The following is a 22,416-nucleotide window of genomic DNA, read 5'->3' as shown; positions in this document are numbered from 1 at the left end:
GCCCAACACTTCCCATTATAAGCCTCTGTTTTCTGTTGATTATAACTTTGCCAAATTGTAACCATCTGGAGTAAAGACTTGACATTTGGCAGGAAGGTTGCCCTGTTAGGAGTTTGCCTTTTGCTGTTTCTCTGTGGGGGGGAAAACGCCCATATTTAGCTGAGTTATAAGCCTTTGGAAAAAAAAATCCTAGTTTGGACATGCTCAGTTGAGACTTGTTCGAATTTGGCAGCTGAATTGGGTTGTGAATGCTTAGGTGAGTTTCCCTGCATATGCTACTCCCAGCTGCTCAGGGCGGCTGTGGCACCAGGCCTATGAACTGAGAATAAGGAGACTCTCTCTGCTGTGTCTCAATATTCCCTCAGGCATGATCTGATCCTGGCTTGATCCCAGCAGACAAAAGCAGTGACCTTCTTCTTTCCTTTCCTTCTCAAGAATCCAGAAGTGAGCTCCCTGAGCCCTAGCCGCGGCCCAGAGTCTGGAGGGACCATGGTGACCATCAGTGGCCACTACCTGGGTGCCGGCAGCAGCGTGTCTGTGTTCCTGGGAAACCAGACCTGCGAATTCTATGGGTAAGAAGGGGCAGAGCGTGTCTGTGTTGTGATCCCCTCACCCCACCCTGGTGCAGCTTCTGAACTATTCCAGCTGCAAACTCCCGTCCTCTCATTAATCCCATTATGTCATCTTGTCTATGAGAGCGGCTGAATCTGCCATTGCAATTAGTTGATTCGATGTATATTAATTTTATCCCCTTACGTGATTTGCATATTAAAATGATGTCCCCTCCAAAAATCCCAAACAAACATCACAGCAATTGTAGAATCCCTTTTAATAGTCCTCAAGCCAGTCCGTCCTGAGCAGCTGTAATCCCGCCCAAACAGACTATACATTCCATACGACGACAGCAGGCGCTGCATACATGACTGCATAGCATACATGGAATATGTTTGCACTGGAACGGGACATGCTTTTCATATCTCTTGTACAGCACAGGTAGGATTTTCAGAAGTGCTCAGCATTAGCCTGACTAACCCCACTGGAGGAAGAGTCAGTCCAACGCTGAGTGTATAAGATTATAGGGCGAGAGAGGGGGCAATGGAGAAAGAATCTGCTCTTTCAGGAAAATGTTCTGTTTGGGGTCATGAAATCGGGCCAACTGCCCACAGATGCCACCTGATGAAGGAGCTCATCCGCTCCTTTGAAGGCAGTGGGGATGTGTCCCTTCTGCGCCCACTGAGGGAGCACAAGGGTCCATCTAGGGCAATACTCCACCTCCAACTGTACCAGCAGAAAGTAAGGGTCTGTCTATTTATTAAGTATCAGAGGGGCAGCCATGTTAGTCTGGTTTTGTAGAAGCAGCAAAGAATCCTGTGGCACCTTGTAGACTAACAGACGTTTTGCAGCATGAGCTTTCGTGGGTGAATACCCACTTCTTCGGATGCTGTCTATTTATTATTATTCAAATTGTTCACCCAAAGGCCCTGGTCAGGGTCAGTGCCCCATTGTGCAATCACACATAGGAAGGGACAGTCCCTGCCCCATAGACCTTAGATATAAACTCTAATCCAATATCCTACTTCCTGCCAGGCCAGATTAGAACAAGAGGCAGTATAGTCCAATAACCTACCTCTTTCCATATTGGACAGCACATATCAGAGAGATTGTGGCTGAGTGTTTAGAATGGAGCTTTTTATCAGGACTGTTGGCATCTGTTCCCAGTTTTGCTGATTTGTCCTGACCTTGGGAGAGTCACCTGCTCTGTGCCTCGGTTTCCCCATCTCTATAATGGATAACACTATTGCTTATCTAGAGCACCACACTTCATGGGGTATAAAACTCTTTGAGATCATCCTGTGCAAGTGAGCTCCTCCCTAAGGGCCAAACATTATCATTTATTTATCATCAGTTCCTCTTCTACCCAAACACGCTGCATTTGAAATCGGAGGAACTGGCATGTGTGAATTCAAGGGCAGAATTAGCCTCATACTCTAATCCTTTAACTACATGATTATTTTCAGGCCACCTGCAGATACTGACCTGCAAAATCCTGCCACGCTTTAAATTATCTGCATGTTCTAATTACACCAGACAAGCAGCAACTTAAACACAGCAAACAGCAGTATATAAATTACACCATCTTGCCATGCAGTGGCACACTGTGGTCTATATTGTCCTTGGCCTGCTTTGTGGCAATGAACTCGAATTGTTGTAGAGGTGAGGGAGATGAAGGCCTGATTAGATGAAGCAGTTTCTAATGAGATTCCCTCTAATTACAGCTTCCCTTCTCTTGGAAGAGTGGGTAGATTCACCATGACGACATAATAATAGCACAGAAAACTAATTAACTGATCACAGGGAGCTCAGAGTGACTCTGCCAGCAGTGATGCGTCACTTTGAATCTCATGGAAGGACTAAGCAGGGCCCTGTGAATTCTGATTTCCAGCATACTAAAGCCACTGCACCAATGCAAGTCCACGGGGATGTGGGAGATAAAAGGCAGCTGAAAGAGCAGTGAGCGCTGTCTGAACAATGCTGGCTGTGTGACTATCTGGAGTGCCATTCCCAGAATGTGAGCGATGAGTGGAGGAAAGGAATGAAAAGAGGGCTCCTTTTCACGGAATCAAGTTGTCGCAGCGACAGTTGGCAAAGAATTATTGCTCTTGCCCACCACTCCCCACACAGGCCCTGCAAATCCCCCCACAGTGAAGAACGTATTCTCTGTTAAAATAGATCAAGTTGGAAGAGTGAGGAGATGGGAGGAAAGTGCTAAAAGGAAGATGTAAGAGACAGTGGGAGACAAGGTTCCAAACCAAATTTAATCCAAATGATTTAAAGTCTTTTTTTCAAGTAGCTCTGTTGTGATTGGCACTAAGTGTCTCCTTCCCCTTGTTGCCATTCCCAGCAGTCAGGCCCAGGACTAAATGGGCAGTGGAGCCTGCCTTGTCCTCTCCTCTCTCCAGGTCAGAGTTGAGACACACATTTGTCCTACCACTACCAATGCCATCTGTGGATAAAAATAGAACTCGATCTCCAGGGCTGTCAGTCTGGCATCTTTCATGCCAACACTAACTTCACTATACACTTATGAACTACACAAGTGTTATTAGACCTGTCTCAGAAATGAACGAATTGAGACACAGAGATGGTAAGTGACTTGCCCGATGTCACAGAGTGACTCAGTAGCAGAGTTGAGAGACGAACTCAAGGTGTCCTGACTCTCATTCCCCTACTCTAACCACTTTCTGTTGATTAAGCATGGTGCTAAGCAGCCCACGTAGCAGTTCTTTGGGGCTCTTAGAGAAGTAGATGGTCTGGTCTGTCCAACCACCAGGCATCAAGTCCTGAGGTTCATTCCCATTTCCACAAGGGGGACAGGAAAACAAAGCTGCATAGAGAATAGTGATATTTTTCTAGTTCTGCCCGACCCTTCTCAGGTTGAGACTGGCTGCTTTTCAAGGTCCATGTGTGCCATGGGGGGAAGATTTGGCTTTTGAATAAGCACACAAATCTCACTTGGAAAACAGCCATCTGCTTTCACACGCCCAGCAGAAGGCAGCAGGGATGTGGGAGGCTGCCGTTTGGCACAAAGAGTAATTTCAGGGAGTCTGACTTTCTCTTTGGATAGGCAGGAGGGGTCTCCACTTGCATGGAGCCCTCATTGCTCCTCTGTGATGTTAATGAATTCTCAGTGTCTGGAGCACCTGCCTCCCTACAGGATTCCACTTGCAAAGCACATTATTCACTTCCTGTCCTAAACCGGTGGGCAACATTGCTATTGGGCTATTAACAGCTGCCATATCCCACCCCAGAAATGGCTGCATTTGTGGTCGGAGTCGTGATTGCAGTGGATGTAGCGCCTTCCCTTGGAGGGCAGCACTATGGAAACGTAAGAGGGTTCCCATTCCTTTATCATGGATACTCTGTGGCTAACGGCTCTCTGGTTTCTCTTTTTCACAGGAGGTCCATGAATGAGATTGTGTGTGTGTCTGCTCCGTCAGCGCATGGCCTGGGCCCCATCCATGTCTCTGTGAGTGTGGACCGGGCGCAGTTAGAGAGCACTCTGGAATTTGAATACATTGATGATCCCAGAGTGCAGCGCATCGAACCTGAGTGGAGCATAGCCAGGTAACGTGAGTCTCTTACAACGTCTATCACATCTCCTTCCCCAGTGGGAGCGAATGCATGGCACAGAAGCTAACTCACCAGATATAATAGAACTAGAGACATGCAGGCTGGTTGCATTCTATGGAAACAGGTCTAGGCCTTCACCCTGGGCTCAAAGGGGAGTGTTTTTTAAGGTATTCCATTATTTTTCATTCCCTCTTCCCAGTATTCCACCCAGAGGCAGGCAATGTTGAAATACCATGCAGGAGGCCTCTCCTACCAGGGTCCTGGCTCACCTGGAAGCAGAAAGTGTAGAGAAGGACTACCCCGCCCCCCATGCAGTTGCCAGCCTATTCCTGCAGACACCAGCTGTTTGGATAAATTTGCAACCATGGAGGTGATCCCCAAACCAAATTTACTCCATAATCTGAGGACGCTGCAACCCAGTGTTCTAGCTGGGATCCATCTCTAGTACTTACCTGAATTTAGATGTGCTCATGTACAGCAAAAAAAAAACATATAAAGGGGAGGAAACTTATCTTTTGCAAACCTGCTCTGATTGTATTTTAGGCAGCTGTTGGCATTGTTTTGTCCTTCATCTGACCTGCTTTGCCCTCCATCCCTGTTAGGAATCATACTGGAAACTCTCATGCCATGGTATCCACACTAACTTTAAAAATTAGTATGTGCCTTCCTGGTCCCTCACCTACTAGAAAACATGGTTCAGGGCTCAGAGTCCTAGAACCTCCCCCCGGGGAGAATACTTTTTGAATTCTCTTTGCTTGTTTGGCTGCCTTTGTCAACATCCAGCTGGAGACGGGTGACCCAGGGGTTATTTTACCTGTGTCAGTATTGAAGACGTTGCTATTTAGGGCTTGATCCTGCATGGAGCTGAGCACACCCTCCCCTCTCTTGAAAGTCACGGGGTGTTAGAGATGTTCAGCTTCAGGGTGAGGGCTAGAAGCTGCATCCTTGTACGATGGCTGCAGAGGCTCAGAAAACCCTTTTTAAAACACCTCTGGGTATGTCAACACTGGACTTACAATGCAGCGTAAGTAGTACTCAGGTTATCCTAGGGCTTGAGCGTCTATACTCATTTGTAACCCCAGGTTAGGAACTGTCGAACCCTGGGTCCAAACCTGGGGCACCAACATCTACGACTGCATTATGCAGGCCTGAGTCCAACTACCCATAGCCAGACCTCCTAGCGCCCTCCCAAAATGTGGATGCTCTAGCCCTTTGTTTGTGACTCAGTGCAGGAAAACTTGACTGTCCAGAAGACAAAGAAAGTCAGCCCGTGGGACTGTGGGATATTTTTGGTGGACTCCCACAGCATGAGTCAAGTGGGACTGCATGTACACCGCAAAGCAACAGGCTTGAACCCTGTGTCCCAGCTTGACTCAGGCTCAGACCCTCCATCCCCATGGGGGCCCAGGGACCCAGGGTCCGATCCCTGGGTTAGCACGGTGTGTGTGTAAATGGAAGGGGGGTTAGGCATGAGCCTGAGTTTGAACCCTGGGCTTACATTGCAGTGTAGACATGCCTTCAGTCTCATCTCTCAGGATATACCAGGTAAGGACAAAAGAGAGCCTGTTTGGAATAGCATGTCTCCCACACAGGGTCCTGAATCAGTCATTGCCAAACATCCACAACAGCCACATTTCCTGAGATAGAAAATCAGGTCCAGAGTTATTAAACCAATTGTAATTACCAAGGCAATCACAGCAGTCTCAATCTGTGCAGAGATTCTGGGAGAGCAAATAAAGCCCCAAGATCACTCCCATCTGCTGACAAAGTGCAAAATTGCTCATTAAAGTCTCCTTCTTGTAGCTCTGGAGAGTCTGGAATGAAACAAAAAACAGCAGAAACCAAAAAAAAAAAAAAGCTGATGCTAATCAAAATGCACTGTTTATCCAAGATTCACTGCTAGGGACAGGATGGCAGGCGCGGCAGCATCACTCTGACGTGTGGAGTGTTAAAAAGCTAGGCCAAATTCATCCCTGGTGTAACTCCAGGAATCTGCACAAGGGATGAAACAGGGCCATTCATTTCACATTCAGTTATTTAATAAAAAAAAATCGCCAGTGGGAGATAAGTGTCTCCTCTGAAAAAAGACCAAGGTGGGTTAAAAGTGATGTCCTTCCTGCAGCCTGAAATCAAGGGTGAGTTGGTGTCTTGAGTGAGAGGGGTTTTGTGGGCTCATTTGAATCACCAGTAGAGATGCTAAAAGAGACATAGCTGGTATTTGCTTTAGAAAGGTGGGGGTGTGGGGCTACTGGAGGTGCTCTCCAGCAAATAAAGTAGAAGGAAAACCAAATAATAAAAGATCCCATGGTGCTTTTTGCAAAAGTTTGGAGGTATTAGCACCAGGTTCATGGCTGTATTCCAACCTGGCTCATGACATTCTGTTTCCCTGCATTCCCATGTGGCTAACCAGACAGGTTATTGGTCATCCCTGTCCTGCCAAACCTCTGCTACATGTAGCATGTAGTGTCTGTGTTGTGCCCAACCCCAGAGGTGGCTGCGATCTGGAAGTCGGAGAAATAACAATCCCTTCATAGCCCATGCCATTCATCATGCAGCACCCTGTTACTTAGAAGGCTCACTGTATAAATCGTTAAACACTGTGACTAATCTATTGTCTTTATTTATTTGGTCCCGATTGTTTATTTTTTCTTCCTGCTGCTTTTGTTTGTGCCGAGCCTTGAAGTGTTATGTAGGAGGTGACTCTCCACTGGGGGACAGTCGAGACCAGAAAATCCAATTAACTTGAGAGACATCCCTCCCCAGAGACTCAGCGATAGTGTATTAATCCACTGTGTCACCTAGTTCCCGTAGACTCCACAGAAAACATCTTTCTGAGATCAACAAGCCTCTGTGTTGTTGGAGCACAGTCGCTATACGCTGCTGCCGCTCTCACTGCCAGACCTCATTAATCTGGTGTTCATGCTTCTCTATAGCGGACACACGCCTCTGACAGTCACGGGGTTCAACCTGGATGTGATTCAGGAGCCAAGGATCCGTGTGAAGTACAATGGCAAGGAGTCTGTCAATGTAAGTAGATGTCATCAAAGTGCAGTTAGCGTCCCCTTTAGCCCTCTTGAGATAAGTAGCCTCACCTTTACCTCTTAGTAACTGTTGAAACCAATGTGATGTTTGTAGCTTAGGCAACAGCGCAGGTGCATTCTGCCTCAACCAGTCCAGCATGCTCAGCAGTCCATGTGTTTTCTGTTCTGATGCATTCAGCGGCACAGCTGCCGTATCCCATTTGGAAGCACCTGGAACGTATGTGCCTCTTACATTTTTATATAGCTCTTTGTGAATTCTTTTCAGAACCACCCACAATCAATCCAATCCATCCTCCATTTTTGAGAAACACCATGTACGTTGACAGCACTATATGAATGCTGGGTAATAGGAAGAATCGTCTTGGTTAACGCTCGTCCAATCTAATTTTCTAATTAAATATAAGCACCTCAAACTCAGAAAGGCCTCTTAGGTGTTTTCAAGCATCTGCCATTTATAACTGTCCCAGCTGAATTGTTTGCTTGTTTTGTTTAACTGGATTTCTAAAAGGAGCTGTGATCAGAGATTGAGATACTGTGTACTGGGGCATCTGAGCGATGAACTCATTTGCACAGGGAAGGTAGAAATGCCTGAGACAGTGAATTGAGAAGCGTAAGTGCTGATGGAGCCTTTGTCTCAGTGCTGCTGTAATAAAGAGAGTGGGCAGAACAGGTTATTAATTGATATGGCCTTTCGCTTGTCATTAGGGGAGGGAGCCTGTGCTCAGGTCAACTTTACCCTCCAGTGTTTGTTGTGTTTACCAGCTGGGGACCCCAGGTGCTAGCACTGACTTAACCCTTTAGCAGAGTTCCCCATCTGGCCAGCAGGCTGGCTGAATGCATGCAAATCTGGCATGGTGCCACAGCCACACCCCCAGCGTAGACCCTCCTGGCCCCTAGGCAGCAGCTCCTCAAGAGAGGAAGCTGTCTTTCATGGCCTGGCTTGGGTTTTTTTGCACCTGACTGCTTACTCCCTAGGTCAGCAATGGGCCTGGGAGTTCTGCAGTTGGTGCCTTCAGCCCCATGCTGCTGAATGGCCCTATGAGGAGCAAGGTGGCCCGGCTCCAAATGGGCATTGTTGGTGAGACTGCTGAGGAGGAGTCAGTATTTCAAGCCGTGGAGGCCCATAGTGACGGGAAGCAGCAGGGAGTCAGGGATCGTTGAGACACATGGCGCTTGTCATTGTGAGGCCCAGCTATATATCATCCAAGACACACACAAAAACTAACAGCAGGGGAGGGCGCCGAGTGTACAGAGTGAGTTTGACACACAGACAATGGGAAATGACTTCTGCAGTGACCCCGGGCTGGTTGTACGGTACAGGGGCTGCCCTGGGCCAGCACAGAACTGCCAGGAAGTCTCAGAAGATAGACATGGAAGAGCCCTATTAGGTCCATCTCCTCAAGATCAGGGTCTAATCCCTCCTCTGGGCCTTGCAAAATCATTTTCTTTTTGAAATCGCCCTTAGTTTTTCCATGCTCTCAGGATCCCCGTACATTAGCCTGAGAGCCCTTCTTCTTCCCAGCAGGCAGCAGCCACGGGGGCTCCCCAGGACTCATCCCTGCAGGCATGTTTCAGTGCAGAGACAGAACAGATATCAATTCCCAGCTGCTCGGCAGAGGCTCAGTTTGGCTTGCTCCTTCTGTGCAGGCCCCCAGCTAGGTTTGCAATGAGAAATTGCCAGCCTGGGGTTTGTTGTTTTTTTTTAGTAGTCCCTCTGTATCTGTCGTGCCATAAATACAGCTCCTATGATAGCAGCTCTGGGCCCAGCAAGCGCACAAGGGGGCGGGGGGTGGAGGGGAAGGGAGGGAATCCGCCACTGAACAAAAAGCTTTCAAGCTGCTTTTTTCCCCTCTTGCTGCAATGATCAAGTCGCAAGATAAGTTGAGAGGCTGCTTCCCTGCTAAGATGCCTTCCATCGTATGAAATGAAAGATTTGCATTCCAGTCGCATGGGGTGGTTCAAGGGGAAAAGACCACTGGGGTCAAAGGAAAACAGGGAGCTGCACCATGCAGGTCACGCCAACCAGATGTTCAAGAACAACCAGGCTGGCTGGTAACAGGGTGCTTCTACCACTGGAGTACGTGTCTCTAGCAGCACTTGCTTTTAGTGGCTACATTGGTCCCACTTTTGCAGCACGACCGAGAAATGCACAGATGGGGGAGCTGGTGTGCAGAAAGTAAGGTACCCCTTTCGTGGGCTGGACTGTGGCTCTTTAGGGACTTGTGTGCATGGGGCTGTGTGTGTTTCCTCAGCCTTATTTTTATGCCTCTCTCCTAGTTAGCTCTATTTAAACCATTTGTCCCACACTTCATAAACCACCATGGCAAGTTAAAAAGTGAATAAATAGAACTGTAATCTTTTTCCTTTGGGCCCAGATTGTGTAAATTGCATTCTCCCCAGGCGCACTCAGCAGAACAGCTGGCAGCATACCCAGGCCACTGCACGGGTGCCAAATGCACAGTGCTGCTCTTTAGCTAGACCCTTTCATGCCCTTCTTTTGCCTTAAAAACCGGTAAAATCTCCACCCTTCAGCCTACTGCACACGGACGCAGGTTGGTATCTGGCTGAGCTGCTGATGCCCTTTATCCTCTCTTGACTTTCCTGAGAGCAACTGAGCTGAGCTTTCGTCCCTAAGAACTGGCAAGGGGAAGCACAGATTGATCTCTTACTTTGCTTCTGCAAAGGAGTAGTCCCAGGCTGTCACACTTGCAAATACCTGTTTTTCTAGTTCTCTGGCTGAACTGAAAAAGTTGAAAATATTTTGTTTCGGGTTGAACAAAATATTTCTGCGTTTTTTGGCAGCTAGAAATGTTGTCCAAATAATGTCACCCAGCCGTGGTAACAGCCTTTGTGCTGCTATGACGCCAAACACAGCGACTGGACGTTAACTAATGATGGTTATCATTTATCTTGTCCTGTTTTATCTGTTTGAGCTGTTGTGCATTTGGATGTTTTATGAGCCTGAATGAGGCACCCAGAATGCTGTAAAAATCCAGTTTATTATTATTATTTAGTGACTTTCAAGAGCCATTCTGCATGGAAACAGTTTTGCTTTCACTCTGAAGCAAAATGACTTTTTAGATCTGCTCAGCACAGAGAAGCTCACGGGTCAGACTTGATAGACTGATTTTAAGAAGGGAGGTGTTTCAGATTTTGTGGGGATAGTGGAAGGAATATCGGATGTAGGGAAGAGAACAGGCCCAGCTTGCTGTGGTGTTCTGTGAATGGTTCAGGAGTCTTTTGAATTCCACCATGTTGGGGAGGAAATGTCTCTCTGCTAAAATGATAGAAGTGGGATTAGCGGAATTGGTATAAGACTAGAGCAGTGGTTCTCAATCCGCAAGAACCATTAAAAGAAACTGTACGTCCCCGAACTTGCACCTAAATCTCAAGATCCCTGTGAGGTGAAGAAGTATCCTCCCCATTTTACAGATGGAGAGCTGAGGCACAGCGTACATGAGACGAATCTCTCAAGGACACACAGGGGGTCTGCGGCAGAGCAGGGGACTGAATCTAGATCTCTTGAGACAGTCCAGTGGTCTGTCCTTCCTGATGCTGCAGAAATAACACTTAATATTAATTTAGCTCTTTCCACTCAAGGAAGCTGAGCTGAAGCAAACCTCAGTTTGCCGGTGTCTAGGTAGTGTCCATGTCCATGCATGCTGTAATGAGATGTATGCTCACTTTAACATTCAGCACCAGTTGAACCTGAGAATACTCTTTCCATGTTGCAAAAAGACTGAACTTGTTGAGTGCTATCCTGGGAAGGGTTAATTACTTAGCAGTCAGGCCTTTTCCCTTTCCCCCGTGCTCAGGTCTGAGCTCTGCTTTTTTTTTTTAATTATTATTATTATTATTATTACAAAGATAATTCTAAATACACAAATCTGAGTGGAATTAAATCTTCTGTTTGTGGAGAGAGGCCAAATTAAACATCCCCTGAAGCTTTATAGGGCCTGGTTTCTAAATAAATTAGCAGAGAAAGCTGTGCTCTGCCTCCAAACAAACTCTTCCCCATACAGAAAGAGAGAGCAATGGGCATCCTCAGCCCAGCAGGAGTCGACCTTCATTTTACCTAGAATCCTTCAGTATCAGTTGATTATTCTTCTGTCCCTTTGGTATTAAAAGATTGTCTCCGATCACAAATGTGTAGCCAAGACCAGACATTAATTATGGGTCCAGTTCAAAAGGCGTGTTTGGCAAGTACAGAGCAGCAGAAGAGAAAAAAGTACTTAGCAATCTGGTTTGTGATTCTTTAGTTGTTTAAGCCATTTTCAGTTTAAAGCTCTATCTCCAGCTCCACTCTTGTGTCCTTGTGCTGGTTTAGAGGACACACAAACTCTCCCAAAAACGAGACTTTAATGATTCAAGCTTAAGCAAATGATTCTGGCTAAATACCAATCCATCAGAATCTGCAGAGGGAATTTAGAGAGGCAGAATGCAATTAGCCAAGTCAGATTTAGCTAGCATACAAGGGTCCCTATAACTTAGTGCCATTAGAAACCAGGAGAGATTAGACTCTGTTTTTTGTATTATTCCTGTAACCCTCCCTAGTGCTGTGCTGGTAATTCAGTACTGATTTGGAAGGAAGACTGCAAAATTCTGTAGAACCCACATAGCTGCTTACAGCCTTTGGGCATTCCTGTCCTCTTCAAGTACTGGCCAGGCTCAATAGAATGCAGGGCTTTGGAGCAGTGCTCCGGCTCCGCTCCAGCTCCAGGAAAAAACCTGCAGCTCCACTGCTCCAGAGCTGCTCCACGCTCCAGCTCCTGGCTCTGCTCCAAAGCCCTGAGAGAATGGGAGGACAAATAACATCACACCCTCAGGTGCTGTGGATGCAGACTATCCCTCAACTTGCTCCTCCCAAAATCTCCTAGCCGGCTTTCAGCCCATAAGGGTAACTTCTATAGGCAAATATTTCAAATGAGGTTTCCTTCAGAAAATGCTGACATCCCCTTCACTGTATTATCTGTGTGTGTGTGTGTGTGTGTGTGTGTGTGTGTGAGAGAGAGAGAGAGAGAGAGAGAGACAGACATGATTTGACTTCCATAAGCACCACTTTTGCCTCTTATTGTCTGTTTTTCCTGCTACAGCCCTTCACTTCCACCCACCCACGACATGTCAGTAACACCCACTCACACTCATTTAAACTAGTGTAGGCTCCTCTGAATTTGGTCCTCAGTCCCTAGCTCATTGCATTGTAAAGTTTAAAAAGATACCAGGTGTTCACAGGCTCAGCATAAAGGCAAATTCTAGTCTGCTCTCCTCTTTCCTACTCGCCAAGTTGCAGAGGGAGAGACATAAGATAGACAAATGCAGCTGAAATCCCTTTCACAGCTACTGAGTGCCATGCTTTTCAAAGCAATGACTGCAGCCAGGTTCAGATCAGCACAAAAGAGAGTGCCTGCAAGAGGTTTTATTAACACCTTGCAACTCCATGTGTCTGTGTGCATATGTGTGTGTGAGTTGCACTGATTAGTTTTGGTAACACTTTCACATTATTGCCAGTGGATTAGAACTATGGTCCTTCCTGTGTAACACATACCCCTCTGGGCCCTTCTCAGCTTCCCATATCCTGGCCCTCTAGCCACATGTCTCTGGCCTGCCCTGGAAAGACCAGCTCTAAACTGAGAAGAAAATTCACCTCCCATACCCTCTGCTCAGGCCAGCAACCATAATGGTAGCTTCTATGCTGTGGGCACCTTCCCCACTAGGAATAGGAATGCAGCTATTTCAGATAGAGGCCAGTTAAACAAGTCTGAGGACAATGGCCTGTTTCATCTGGGATAGATTTGGAATCTTAGGTATCTTCCAGTCTGAAAGGGCCAAATTCAGCTCTGGTGTAAGGGTTTTAAAAGACAATTAGCAACCGTACAGTAGACAAAGCCTAAATGAGTGTAACTTCATAGAAGTCAATTTGCCACTGAGTGTTATGTCTGGGCAAAGATCAGACCGTGAAAGAGATTTCTCATTCAAAGTGTTAATCTTCCTCTCTCGTTTCCCTTTCCTCTCCAGGTCTGCAAGATTGTGAACACAACTACCCTGACTTGCTTAGCTCCACCCCTCACTCCCGAGTACCGACCTGGCTTGGATGCTGTCGAGCGACCGGATGAATTTGGCTTTGTCTTTAACAACGTGCAGTCCCTGCTGATCTATAATGACACTAAGTTTGTTTACTACCCAAACCCAACATTTGAGCTTCTGAGCCCTACTGGGGTTTTGGATCAGAAGCCGGGATCGCCCATCATCCTCAAGGTACGAATGCCGGAGATGTTAGTTCCAGTAGTTTGCACAGTCCAGCTGCTCTCTCTTTAGTTCAGAAAGCTGCGTACGCCGGAATGGGACATGAATGGCATGGGAAAGAGTGAAGTCTAAGCCCCAGGAGCAGGGCGGGGGATCAAGACCTTGTTACAGAGTTGCTGGTCAGCTGGCAAACTCCGTGAGGAGAGGGGAAGGTTCAAATACACAGGATCTCTGATGTCACAGGTTGACTCCGCCCTTCACCCTTCCCAAGTAGGTAGATGCACTTTACTCTGAGGGTCTTTCAGGTGAGACCTTAAAAACTGCCAGTTCTGCATGAATTTTAAAGACCCGTGCAGGGCTTTTTGTGTGAGCAGGGGTTTGCTCTAGTGTTGTGCAGCACCTTCCAGATGTGGCATTATTTATGTGGTGCTGCATAAGCACCTTGGGTTGAAAGATATTGTAGCAACTTCAAATATTTCTTATTGAGTGTGATGCCATTTGTTTATGACCTTCTAAGTGAACAAGGAAGAGAAGGTAAAAACTTCTTACCTTATAAGGTGTGGGGAAAATTCCTGAGCCCAGGGGAACTTTGTCTGGGTAATTCAATTGCCCACATTCGTAGGCCTTGTCCACACTAGAAAAAGGTTTGTGGTATAGCTGTATTGGCACACCCTCCTAATGTAGATGCGGGAGTGCTTTTGCAGGTATAGCTTATTATACCATATCCCTGAATGAAATAAGATATATGGGCAAAAGTACTTTTTTGCTGGTATAACTGTGTTTTCACTAGGGTTTTTTCCAGAGTAGTAGTGTCGTAAAAAATCATGCCCCTACTGTACCATGTAAAGTTTTATTAGCTTGAGGATCTCACAAATCTGAGGCCTTGTCTACATTTAAAAGTGTTGTTGCTTTAACTGTGCCAGCATAGTTAAAGTGGCGCGCAAAAACCCTCCCAAAAAGCGTGGACACCATTATACCAGTATATAAGTGGTTATATCTGTATAGCTTATTCTGGTTTAGCAAAGAAGATTAGCCGTACCATCTTACACTGATATAACGGTGTCTACATTATAGCTTTTATTGGTTTTTAAAAAAAAATCACATCTCTATCTGACATCATTGTGCCAATTGAAGGTACACACCAGACCTGAGACACAACAGTACAACAAGCTTAGGCTGTGTCTACACTGGCACTTTCGTCACTAAAACTTTTATTGCTCAGGGATGTGAAAAAACACCCCCCTGAACGACAAAAGTTTTAGTGACGAAAAGCGTCGGGGTCAGCAGGAGCCACGCTCCCGGCGATGAAGCTACTGCCCCTCGTTGGGGGTGGTTTTAATTTTGTTGCCAGGAGAGCTCTCACCCAGCGATAAAGAGCAGCCACACAGCACACCTTACAACGGCACAGCTGCAGCCACACAGCTGCACCATTGTAAGGTGCACAGTTAGACATAGCCTTGGGGCTTGTCTACACTTACATTTTATAGCGCTCTAACTTGCTAGCTATGGGGTGTTAAAAATCACCCCCCCTGAGCGCAGCAAGTGTGAGCGCTTTAAAGTGGTAGCGTAGACAGGCTCCTAGTGCTGAGAGCCAATCCCCTTGTGGAGGTGGATTACCAGGAGTGCTGGGAGAGCTCCCGCACGACCACACTCGCACTTCAAAGCGCTGCCGCGGGAGCATTCCCGTAGGACCGTTCCCGCGGGAGCACTTTGAAGTTTCTAGTGTAGTCGTAGCCTTAGACACAGTAATACCCCTTGTAGGCCTGTCTTCTCCCCCCTCCATTATTGGGACCTAGGGTGTAAATGATATAGAAATGTTCTGCCAACTGGAGAGAGAAGCCAGTGGAAATTGGAAAGGGGTGACACCCAGGCTTTCCTTTCGAAGCACATGCAAGCTATGACTGAGGATAAAGGGCAGATGAGCAGTGACCAAGGAACACGCTGAATCTTTATACAGTCTTCTCTACCTTTGTCAATAGGGCAAAAATCTGTGCCCACCAGCTTCCGGAGGAGCAAAGCTAAACTACACTGTCCTGATTGGAGATACCCCCTGTGCTGTCACTGTGTCTGAGACCCAACTGCTGTGTGAGCCACCCAACCTCACCGGGCAGCACAAAGTTATGGTGAGATCAAAACACACCATGTAGCTACCTTATATACCTATGTATCTAATCTTTCCTTCCCTCCTTCCTTCCTTCCTTGTATGGCTCACTGAGGCAGCTGAGTGCCATTTCTCCTATAGTTGTCAGGAATCAGATAGGATTTACCTCCCTTTATGGCTGTTTAATAGGAAGTTAAGCATTGCTGTGGATTAGAAAGGAGGAAATCTCTATCCTCTCATTGGAGATGCCCTCCTGCTATCCGGGCTTGCTAGAGATTCCAGGAAACTCAAGTATTTGTGTCAGCAGGACATCAGTACCAGGTATCATATTCTTATCATATTCTTTCACCGTTCTTTATTTGTTGTTCATTCTATAAGGATGAGTGAATTTCCTGTAACATCTGCAGGGGTCAGGAAGGAATTTTGCTTCCGTGGACAGCATAGTACAATTGGCCAGGTGTATTAGGGGGATTTTTGCCTTTTCCTGAAGCATCAGAGACTGGCCTCTGCTGAGTACTGAATTTGATGGGCTAGCAGCTGATCCAGCATGGCAGCTCCTGTGTTTTCATTTATTGCAGTGTTACTCCTCTCTGATGCAGTTGGAGACCAAGTGTGCAGCTGCTGAAGTGTCTGGGTAGAGCTCGAATGAGGCTTTAATTGTGATTTATTTTTCTTCAAGTTCAGCAACCAAAACATATTTGAAATATCACAGTATAATTCACACTAGAGCTTCCCTGCTGACAGTTGCTTATATCTGAGGCCTTGGCACATTCAAGAAAACCCTAACCCATTTTAACCCCCAGTCTGTTTATACCACAGCTTTCATATATAGCCTCTTCTCTTTTCTCTTCTCACCCAGCCCGCTTTCTTGGTTTTCCTTGAACTCCTTTGCCAGTGGAATTGTCACTCTGTCTCTAATGTCCACAGTTTACAAAAGGGAGTTGAAAGCCTGTGAAATGAAAGTCAAATGGAGCCATCAGATAATAAGAACAAAGCCTGAGATAGTGAAAGGCTGACGTATTTATCATGAACTGAAGCTGTCTGTGTGTTTCAAATAGGCTGTGCCCCTTTTTTGAAGGCAGCCAGTGTTCATATGGTCTTAGTTGTGACTGAGACAGACTGTTTACCAGGTCTTCTGATGGCATCTTTGCAGACTGGGGAATGATCTCCCTAACCAATAAAGAAAGGGGCTTTGGGAGCTGAGAAAATCTATCAGGCGTCTGAGCAAGGGGAACGAGCACTAGTTATTCAGAGGCCACTGTTTCTTGTCCCTGGCTCTTCTCTCCTGCTGAGATAACCACTAGGGAAGAAATCAGTTTCCCCAGCATGGGTGAGTGAGCAGAACAGAGTGTGGTCAGCAGCACTGCTGGATTGTATCAGGAGTGAGCAGTTGTAGCTCCAGGGGTGAATCCAGTGTCCTTCATGATGAGAGGTCAAAGCCATTGTAGTGGCAGAAACCTCTCCACAGTGAAAGGTGATGAACAAAGACAACGTCTTACCAAGTGCATGATGAGTGACCGTAAGCTAGACATGGGAAATGGGAGAGAGAAAGCACAGTCCAAAACCAGAGAGGAACAGCATAGCCTCCAACATGACAGAGGAGAGATTGAAATGGAGAGACATTTTCTGATCCAGCGTCCAAAATATTAGGGAGTAAATGAGAAGAGATTTCTTCAGCTTATAAGCAAGGACCAGAGATTTTCCACCAGATATCAGTACAGAACAGCATAAGCCAGGGACAGAGTGAGATGTTGGAGAAAGCACCAGGCTGCAGTCACAGCACTTGTATGTCTTGTCATGCAGTAGCTGAAACTGACCAAACAAGACAGATCCTGGGGCAGCAGGAAGAAACTGGTTGCCTTCACGCTGTGGTGAAGGGACCTATAGAGAGAGCACATGGTAGAATAGATGGGGAGAGCCCAGTGTCTCTGAAATGGGAAGCCAAACTAAGCGACAAAGGAATTTAGGACGGGGGACCCAGTGTTTCTCGGGAGAGCTTATAGTTAATGTAGAGTATCAAATACATGGGAGGCACACTGGCTTTGCCTAAAAGGGGCGGAGATACTCTCAAGGCTGATCAGTTCTTCACCCAAATACCAGCCCCCGCAGGTGTAACTGCCCCCCCTCTCCTCATCTGGTCACAGCCGTCAGAGCCCGCTGGCTGAGCCCCCCTGTGTTTTGCTTGGCTAGGTGCACGTGGGCGGTATCGTCTTCTCCCCTGGCTCGGTGAATGTGATCTCGGACAGCCTGCTGACCTTGCCCGCCATCGTCAGCATTGCGGCGGGAGGCAGCCTGCTTCTCATCATTGTCATCATCGTCCTCATCGCGTACAAGCGCAAGTCCCGGGAGAACGACCTCACCCTCAAGAGGCTCCAGATGCAGATGGACAACCTGGAGTCTCGGGTGGCCCTGGAATGCAAGGAGGGTCAGTACCCTGTTGTTGTTGTGTTCAGGACGGGGCAAAGGGGAATGGGCTTTGACGTAACTGCATTCCCCAAAGCCAGCGTACGTGGGGCTGTGCACATTAGCAGAAATTACAGGGAGGCCAAAGGTGCAACTCCAAATGCCAGGTAGGGGTCTCTGTTCTGAGAGCCCTGTGTAACCCGTCCATGTCACCCAGGCATTTGAACTGCCCCGAGTCATCTCCAAATCTCACAGACCTGGCAAGAAATGGTTTCCTCTTCCTTACTGGGTAAATGTGACGTACCAATTGAAAATCCCCCCAGTGTCTGAATTGGAGAGGTTCTCACTCACTCCCGAGCTGGCGGCTCTGTTCCTTTCCTACTGGAAGAGTGTCTGCATTGCAATTGGCACCATCGCATCTGCAGAGGAGCTGTGGATGCAGAGCGCCCCACTTAGATGGGAGCCTCTTTTCTCCCCTTCCACCCCAGGGTAAGTCTGAGACAGCGATGGGAGAGCCGTCAGTGTCCTGGGGTCTGCAGGGCTATCAGAGCAGGACAGAATTAGCATGAAAATGAAAAACAAAAGTAGGAGGGGAATGTGAGATGAGATCCAGCTAGCCTGGATCTGGCGTCTCTCCCCCTCATAGAGCGTATTGGTTGCAGACTCAGGCGGGGCTTCCTGGAAGTGTTGCTGTGTCGGCCCAGTTGGTTTCTTTAGAAATCAAGCAGGGATTTCTAATGATTCCCTCAATCCGCCCACACAGGCAGGTGCCTGGATTTCACAATCTAAGGTCATGGAAGAGGAGGAAAAACATCCTCCTGGAAAGCAGACCCTGAAGGAATCCTGGGTTTGTGTCCAAGTTCTGCCTGGATTCCTGATCCTCCCTCACACAAGCCTCTGTTAAGGATGGGGCTATGTCCCTTCAGCTTATTGCAAAATGTTCTAATCTAGACCAAAGCCTCCCCCTTTGGGATTTCCAGGGCTTCAGACAGTCACGGCACTGACAAATGACTAGAACAGGGTGACTTCTGAGGAATTCTAGGTGCTGTCATGTCAGGAAAAAAATGCAGCTGCAGTCCACGGCTTGTTTGTGTCAGTCAGGAACGCATGCTTTGCTACTGCTCCTCTTCTCTCACTGGTAAACGCTAAATCCACTTCACCTCCTTTTATCCATTTCAACTAAATTGCAGGAACATTTGAAAATGGCACATTCACTCACCAAAATGCCTGGACATGCATTCACACACAGGCCTGGTCTGCCCCACAGGATTTCAGTGGGAAATTCCCACAAGATCAGCTGCATCAATGTTAAGGAGCCCTAGAACAATGAAGCTGTGAGCATTTTTGGCTCTGAGCTAGTTAAATGACACAGTAGTAAAACCTTCAGAAGTCCCCAGAGCCTTGTCTCCACTAGGGCCTCCCCAGCTTCAGGGCAGTTGAACCAGTGGGAGCGCCAGCGGGACTGTTTTGCTCAAATCCCCTAGTGTAGACAGGGCTATAGTTAAACACACAGGCAGAGTCCTGCACAGACATGTGAACACATACGCAGTCACTAAAACACACAGACAGACACCACACACTTTCTGTATCGTGGCACTGTAGCTCTGAATATTCTACAGCCCTTTACTGAGCTCTATTCTTTGGTGAGTTCATATTATATGCAGATTTCTCTACCTCTCCCCTTTCTTGCTCAGCGTAGCTAATAGTCTTCTCCTCTACATGTTGGCAGATATGTTATATAAAAAAATTTAAAAATCACCATGGTGAAAAATTGTAGGCAATCAGTTTATAAATTGGCTCCTTTTCCTGAGAAACTTCATATTGCCTAGCAGAGTTTTCCTCTCATTGAGTTCCATTGATTTGATGCCAACTCTAGTACCTAGTCTCAGGTCTGGTTTCCCTGGTAACCAGCTCCTGTTTATACTGCGTTGCCTTTGAACTGGTTTGAATCTAAGGCCTCCTGAGCCTGTTTATAGCTTCAGAGGAAAGGTTAGGTCCGTGTCTGCCTTCATGCGCTCAGAGAGCAGGAGAGTCTCTGCACCTTCGAGGCAAGCACACCTGCCCCCACAACTAGGGAAGGCCGTAACAAGTGTATCGGATGCAGACACAGCTTAATGTGCGGCGAATAGGATTAGAGTTTGATCCTGCTTAAAGTGACACATCGAGATTACATTGTGGAAACTGCTCAGGCCCCATGGTGCCTGGTCAATATGTCTCATTCTCTAATGGCCTCTTGCTGAAGGGGTTTCGTATGGACATAAGGGGACTCTGACCCCATAGGAATTGTATGGTTCTGACAAGGAATGAGACAGAACCAGAAAGTGGAATAATCCTGGCCCACAAAGAGAGAAAAGAGTCCACGCTGCACCTGCTGGAAGCCTGCCTCCGGGAGCCCAGCATGGCATCCTAGATGCTGAGGAGAAAACAGGCTGGGAGTGTAGTGCAGGTGCAGACACCACAGGGCTGCTCTCCTGTGCTCAGGCTTTGCTGTCAAAGATTACATTCTGGGAGGGGTGAGAGTATTGGGGGTACTGCATTGCGGGGCTGTGTCACGGATGTGCATTTTTACATGGGGTGAAAGGTAAGGATAGAAGCTAATTTGTACATTGGGTGGCTGAGAATCAGTGTATACACATTCAAAGGCCTGTGTTGAGGGTGTAGGGAGCTGTGCATTTGTAAATGGGGTGTGCGTAGGTTCAGAGGAAGTGGGAGTCAGTACATTTTTGCAGAGGAGATGGAGCACTTGTGGTGGAGGGTGCATATAAGAGGGTTCATGCAGGTACCAAGGGTGCGTGTGGATACGATCCAAGTTGTCTTCTATGCAGCATGCTCTGCATCAAAGAGATTGAGGAGTTCAGACAAATAACCTCTCTAGATAAAAATCTCAGTTAATAATCACATTTCTCTTTTGGCAGCATAACTGCGAGTGAAAAAATAAACTCTTCCCAGCAGCGGCCATTGAGCTAGCAAGAGCAGAACCTTTGGGATGGAAAGAATCTCCTCCTCTACTTGCTTTTGAGAAACCTTGTACTTGTTTTAACTCGTTGAAATTGTCACTTACACATTTCAGAGTGTAGGAATCTAGTCCCTAGCAACAAGACAGGCTGGGCTTGGCATCCCAGCAGGGATACAAAGATGGGACTTAAATGATGCTTGCTGGAAGCCAAGCGGCAGCAGGCTAACCTGGAGCTGACTTCTGACAATAACAAAAAAACATTCTGGGAAGGTTTGCTGTTGTGCATCCTAGAAAAGATGTTTTATCTAGTTTGAAGGAAGCTTGGTGGATCAAGGGAAAAAATAAACAGAATGCAGCAAATTTCAGAGAATGATCTATATTCATGTTCTTGAAATTTGCATCAGCACACACAGCCAAACAAAATATGAGAAGACCCTTGCAAACAGGGCAAAGAATGACATGAATGTAGGACAGACAAATGGACTCATGGTTAAGGAGAGCCTAGCTGAAGTCCTAGAAACTATGGATGGACGCATCATCAGTCCATCAAGTATAGTACTCCATCCAGCATCTTATGTTTCACTTCACCTCACCTCCACGAACCTCCATAATATCTGTGTCTATGATGTACCATACATGGACAGATAAATACCTTCCTGATCCCTGCAGCCTGCATTGTAGGCCCTGAAGCATGATATTAGTTTAGTGGTTTTACTTGTAGAGAAGAGAGAGAGAGAATGTGGTAGGCACAACAATTTAAAGAGAGTATCCTTATTTCTAGCTGGAGCCTTTCAAGGTATTTTAGGTGCTTGTACACAAGGTGTGAACTGCATACAAATTAGCAAACATCTTTTATCCTCAGCATCTGTTCTTTGCACAGTGTTTGCACATACTTGTGCGCACCCACACTCCCTCTCTCTGCTGCTGCTGTGAAAGTGTCTCCCAGCCATGATGGCATGTCCGAGCGACACAGCGAGGTCCTACAGTGACCAAGCTTCCCAAGATGGCTCATTTGCTGTCCTGGATTTGCCTGCCAGGAAGGCAGACTGCTGGCTGTTCCCAAAGCCCTGTTGTTTAGACTCAATTCCTCATGGTCCCCATTGATTTCACTTCTTTTTCTCTCTCCTCCTGGCCTTCCCCCACCCCCCCCAATAGCTTTCGCGGAGCTGCAGACAGACATCAATGAATTAACCAGTGACCTTGATCGTTCCGGGATCCCATACCTTGATTATCGGACATATGCCATGAGGGTCCTTTTCCCTGGCATCGAGGACCACCCCGTCCTGCGTGAGCTGGAGGTAATGAAATGGCTGGGCGCATGCTCTCCCTCTCTCTGCTGCTCCTAGTGCTTACATAGTTTGGACTATTTTCCTGGTCCTTTCTGGGAAGCTAGATTGAAACTCACAGAGCTGTGAAGCACCTTCCCAACCTCCCTCGTTGAATCTTATTAGAAGCGCTCGGGTAAGTGAAATAAACACAGAGTTCATTTTAACAAATGGCCCGGCATTTTATCAGTTTAACACACGGCTTGCTTCCTCTTG

General features: G+C 47.0%; 1 protein-coding gene across 2 annotated transcripts in view; it reads left to right on the top strand.

The window, feature by feature from the left end:
* The window catches only part of PLXNA2 (plexin A2), a 312,269-nt gene that overhangs the window by 254,855 nt on the left and 34,998 nt on the right, over window positions 1–22,416 (top strand). For both annotated transcript variants that reach the window (XM_045013587.1, XM_045013588.1), the window contains 7 exons: window positions 436–572; window positions 3,958–4,125; window positions 7,065–7,158; window positions 13,188–13,427; window positions 15,395–15,538; window positions 17,707–17,941; window positions 22,031–22,173. In XM_045013587.1, the coding sequence (XP_044869522.1) occupies window positions 436–572; window positions 3,958–4,125; window positions 7,065–7,158; window positions 13,188–13,427; window positions 15,395–15,538; window positions 17,707–17,941; window positions 22,031–22,173 (1,161 nt within the window). The remainder of the gene's footprint in view (window positions 1–435; window positions 573–3,957; window positions 4,126–7,064; window positions 7,159–13,187; window positions 13,428–15,394; window positions 15,539–17,706; window positions 17,942–22,030; window positions 22,174–22,416) is intronic.

This window comes from Mauremys mutica, chromosome 4 (genome assembly GCF_020497125.1).
Source record: "Mauremys mutica isolate MM-2020 ecotype Southern chromosome 4, ASM2049712v1, whole genome shotgun sequence".
NCBI classification, from domain to species: Eukaryota; Metazoa; Chordata; order Testudines; family Geoemydidae; genus Mauremys; species Mauremys mutica.
The sequence above is the reverse complement of the archived record's forward strand: the minus strand, read 5'-3'. Positions and strand labels throughout refer to the sequence as shown.